The sequence below is a fragment of the Centrocercus urophasianus genome, unplaced genomic scaffold (genome assembly GCF_019232065.1).
Source record: "Centrocercus urophasianus isolate 14NV4802_14NV808 unplaced genomic scaffold, USGS_Curo_1.0 seq_10, whole genome shotgun sequence".
Classification (NCBI taxonomy): Eukaryota; Metazoa; Chordata; class Aves; order Galliformes; family Phasianidae; genus Centrocercus; species Centrocercus urophasianus.
In genome coordinates this window covers 8923814-8928597 of record NW_024884142.1, presented here as the reverse complement: position 1 = coordinate 8928597, position 4784 = coordinate 8923814, and the positions used below count along the sequence as shown (strand labels likewise).

Below are 4784 nucleotides of genomic sequence, written 5' to 3'. Positions count from 1 at the left end.
GGACCTCAAGGATCATGAATCTCCAACCTCCCTGCCACAGTCAGGGCTACCAATCTCCACATTTAATACCAGACCAGGCTGCCCAGGGCCCCATCCAATCTGGCCTTGAACACCTCCAGAGATGGGGCATCCACAACCTCTCTGGGCAGCCTGTTCCAGTACCTCACTACTCTCATAGTGAAAAACTTACCCCTGACATCCAACCTAAATCTTCCCTCCCTCAACTTAAAGCCATTTTCCTTTGTCCTGCTCTTATCTACCCTTTCAAGAATTGATTCCCCTCCTGTTTGTAGGCTCCCTTTAGGTACTGAAATGCTGCAAAACATCATAGTTGCATTTTTCCAGTCATATGCATTTAAGAAATGCACAATTCATAGGAACACCCAAGGGAAAAATAATCCTGCCTACCCTTCTTGAAGGCAACCAGGAGAAATATGAGGCTCAACATATGTCAGTGTTCACTGCTTTTTGCAGAGCTGACTGCATTAAGGCGTGCTGAAGTAGCTCAGGTACTTTGCACCAGGACACGTGTGCTGCAAGCAATGCAGAGGTGTAGCAGCCTTGCTCACAATCACTAAGGTATGAAGTTTATAAGGTTCATTGAGATCCTTATGGCTATTCTTTAAAAAGGTCGATTTTGATTCTGGGACTCCTGAAGAAAATGCTATCTGGTCTACACAAATGAGCACATTACTCAAATAAAAGCTAAAATTACTGTCAGGGGAACAGAAAAAAAACAACAAGAGATGAGTAGAAATAAGTAGTGAGGAAATTTGGTGACGTCTGTTAAAAAACACTGCAGCTCTGCTGATCTTATCTGGAAGGTGATGGCTGCAGCTAGCAGATCCAGTTCTCCAGCCCGTGCCCCACAATCTCCACATCGATCTCTCAGACAAGTGCCAACAGCTGATGCTCACATACCGGCATCACCCAGCTCCCATTCCTGCTGCCCAGCGACTCCCCTGTAACTGCTGTCTGTTTCTATGGCAAATCAACTGCGGGAATATTTCAACTAATTTTTGCCGATTTTCTGATTCAAATTTTGCTCCCTCTGGTGGAAGCAGTGAAAGAGCAAAGACTCTGAGCCAAGCTTTGCTCTCCTAGGACCACTCTCAGCTCACAACTGACTTAGATCTCTCAGATATGAAGATAGGTGAGCTGGCACACCAAGAGACAAGGGATTGTCATCAGCAAGACCAAGCTAGAAATGGACTGCAGCCCAGCACGCTGCCTGCCAAGGCTTCCCCTTGCAGGAAGAAGCAAGCAGCAGGGACACCAGCATGACAGGAGCATAGATGGGAAAACTAGAAGCCTAGGTGAGAGACAAGGCTGTAACACAACACTGAGAGCTGCAACCTCGATGCATTATGCAACAAAACCTTCAGCAGCCAAGCCTTCCTGGTAATTATTGTTGCACTTCTCCAGCTGCAAGGGGAGGGAATGACATAACTTCTCCTATTCCCTCTCTTGTCAAACAAGACAGAGGGAGAATCGTGGGCAATTACATGCATTCACTCTTCATTAACTTTAGGGACCCAAGACACAGAGCTGTCAACAGGATGCTTCCCCTGCTGCTCAGGAAACCTGGCTGCTCCAAGAAGTGAGAAGATAGAGGTTTTCACCCCACGGAGTGCATTTATTTTTCCTATAACTATATACAAAAAAAAGGTCTGCATGTTGGACTTCCCAAATCTACAGAGACAGACTCAGGTTGCTGATCACACCAGCCATCTTCCCCAGCATCTTAAGACTGAAAGCAACAAAGGGATTGAATGAAGGCAGAAGCAGCAGCCCACCACAAAACACATTCGGTTTTCAAAGCAAGCATTTCACTTCACTTCGTACAAGAGCAGGAAGAGCCAAAGGACGAGTTAACACAGCAGCCAATCATCGCATAACACCTTGTGCAGGGTAGTTACAGAAGAGGAACAACAAGCTTCCTTCCCAGTAGCCAACTGGTGGTTCACTACCAAGAGGAAAGCTCATGAAGAGCAAATCATTAAAGAAGCAGAGCTCTCCTCGTGCAACACAGAGAAGGAGGTTCAGGTTGGATATCAGGAAAAGGTTCCTCACCAGGGATTGTCAAGCACTGAACAGGCTCCCCAGAGCAGCGTGCACAGCCCCAGTGCTCTCAGACATACAGTCTGATTTTTGGATAGCCCTGTGTGGTGCCAGGAGATGGACACACTGATCCTTCCCATTTGGGATATTCTATGGTCTCACAAGCATGGCCAGTGGCTCTGGCAGAGCTGCCATCCTCCATGTTCCAGGCTGGTACCAGCTAGCATGCTGGGGGCTGCACTGGGTCATCTCCAGAGGCCCCTGCCAACCCCTACGATTCTGTAACACACTGTTTCAAACAGATCTGTGCCTCTCATTCTACCAGAAGCAGTTCATCTGCTTTCTTGCACTCAAACCACACATAAATTTTCATCCAATTATCCAAAAAATCAGGTCAAAATTAGAGATATCAGCTTCACCTGTAACTGAAATTTCTACTTACATTCTGTGCCACCAGGCAAGTTTCTTTCATCTGTTTGCCCACCCAGCCAGCAGAGCAGCACAGCCACACACTGCCTGGACTCAGCCTCCCAGTTACACACCTTCGCCTCCAGTAAGATCGTAGAGCAGGATCGTTACAGAGAGTAATTGCTTAATTGTAAACCACAATAGTTTAGATAAAAATATTAGCATCTACTTGTGGTAAAAACCAAAATAGAGAAGTAGATAAATAAAGTTTAATCTTGTTTATCCACTGGTTCTAACCACTGGCACAGCATATCATTCTGAGTGCCTGCTTCATGGCAGGACCCATCACAGCAGGACTTTGAGTTAGATGGCAGAAACAATGCACTGATCAGGAGCTCTTCATTCATTCCTTTTCCCCAAGCACAGCTCTGTTTCCATACCCAGTGCACATATAGTGTCACTGAGTGCCACACACAACCTCTGGGTGCATCTCCTTTCTCTGCCCTCACGCTCTCACCACCTTTGCCTCCCTGACACAGAACACATTCCCTGTTCTCTCTGTGTTACACAGTTACTATTGAGACAGGCTCTCTAACCGACAGTCTACAAAGCCCTAACCCACAGCGTTGCTTTTTGTTGCTCTTTTTTGAATCAGTTAAAGGCACATTCTTAGTGCAACACAATTTTGTAACTCTTCATACCCCATTTGTAGTCAAAGCTCTCCCTACCCAGCAGGGCTGATACTGCAGCCCACTGATATAGAAAAAACACATATACACATTTTTTAATGCTTATCATAAAAGTAATATTCTAAACCCTATGTTTAGCCACCCACCATTGTAATAACCCCCAAGAACTCATAGAGCTCAAGCAGAGTTATTTGCAAAAACACCCTTACAGGAGCATCTGTTGCAACATACTCAAAACAGGTAAGATCTCCAGGCTTTGATAAGAAGTAACCTCATTACCACCAGAATGCCATATCAAAAGCTCTTAAATTAAAACTAAAACACTAAGTTTAAGACTTCAGTTACAAGTAGCTGATAAGCTGATAAGAGGACAGCGGTAACACGCCATAAAAAGGTGATCACCTCTTACTCCACCCCCTATTTCCCAGTGAAGCCATGGCAGCAGCACACAGCACGGAGCCATACCCACAGGAGGCAGTGCCAGCAGCGCTCAGCATCCACCCCATCACAGCCAGCTCCACTGAAACCTGCCCGCTTCCAGCAGCTTTTTGGAAGGTATTTCCATGCACCTGTGGTTACCTCATCTACATCTCAGACACACGGAAGAAAGAGAAACAGAGAAGAGCAGGTAGCTCAGAAGTCGATGGACGCGCTCCTTCCTCTGGGTTTCATTTCAAATCACTTTCCTACCCGCGAGGTGTGCGCCGTGCACCAGCATCCCTTCACGGGACGGCAGACTGCTTCTCTCGTCCCGTTGCATTCATTCACGCACTAACAGAAGCATTTTCTTCCTTTAAGCACTCCCGCTGCCATAAGATCCACAGAACTCACTCGGAAGTTACCGACACACCTACAGGCACACAAACATCCCGCGGACGGAGGAGACCGACCCCGCTCCCCCGACGGCCACTCGCCAAGCTGTCCCGTCCCGTTCGGCACCGCCCGGCCGCCGACACCGCGCACACAGCTCGGGGCCGCGCCGCCGCGCATCCCTGCTGCGGGACCCCAAGCTCGGCCGCAGGCGGCGGAGCGGCCCCGGGGGCGATGCCCGCGATTCGGCCGCGGCCTCAGCGCGCACCCGGTGGGGCGAGGACGGCGGCGGGCCGCACCTGCTCTCAGCGCGAGGCGGGCGGTCCCGCGGCGCCGGGAGAACGAGGCGGCCCCGCGCTTCGCGTGCCCCCGGCGGGGCGGGCGGCGTCACGGCAGCCTCACCTGGTCGACGGGCAGGCGCACGGCGTTACTGAGGGGCTGCAGCAGCGTGGAGCCCGTGGTGCTGGTGGCCATGGCGTCTCACCCGCGCCGGGAGAGCGGGCGGCGGAGCCGGAGGAATCGCTCCTTGCCGGGCGCCCGAGGCGGTGGCGGCGGCGGCAACAACGGCGGCGCGAAGAGCCCCAGCCCCGCACGGCGCCGTGACAACAAGGGGCCGGCGCGACCCTGCCGCCGACTGACGGCGCCAGCGGCCAATGGGAGCGCGGCGCGAGCGCGGAGTGACGGGAGGGCTCGCCCAATCCCCGCCCCTCGCCGGGCCGGCGCGGGGTGCGGGAGGGGGAAGATGGAGCTCGGAGGGGCGGCGCCGGTGCGGGGACGGGCTGGCCTCGTCCGGGCCGCCCGTCGCCGAGGTGGGTC

General features: G+C 51.7%; 1 protein-coding gene across 1 annotated transcript in view; it reads right to left on the bottom strand.

The window, feature by feature from the left end:
- MBOAT2 (membrane bound O-acyltransferase domain containing 2) overlaps positions 1-4474 on the bottom strand; it is a 90588-nt gene extending 86114 nt beyond the window's left edge. The window contains exon 1 of the mRNA XM_042813428.1: positions 4371-4474. Coding sequence (XP_042669362.1) covers positions 4371-4442 — 72 coding nt within the window. The 5' untranslated portion in view covers positions 4443-4474. The remainder of the gene's footprint in view (positions 1-4370) is intronic.
- Positions 4475-4784: the final 310 nt, after the last annotated feature.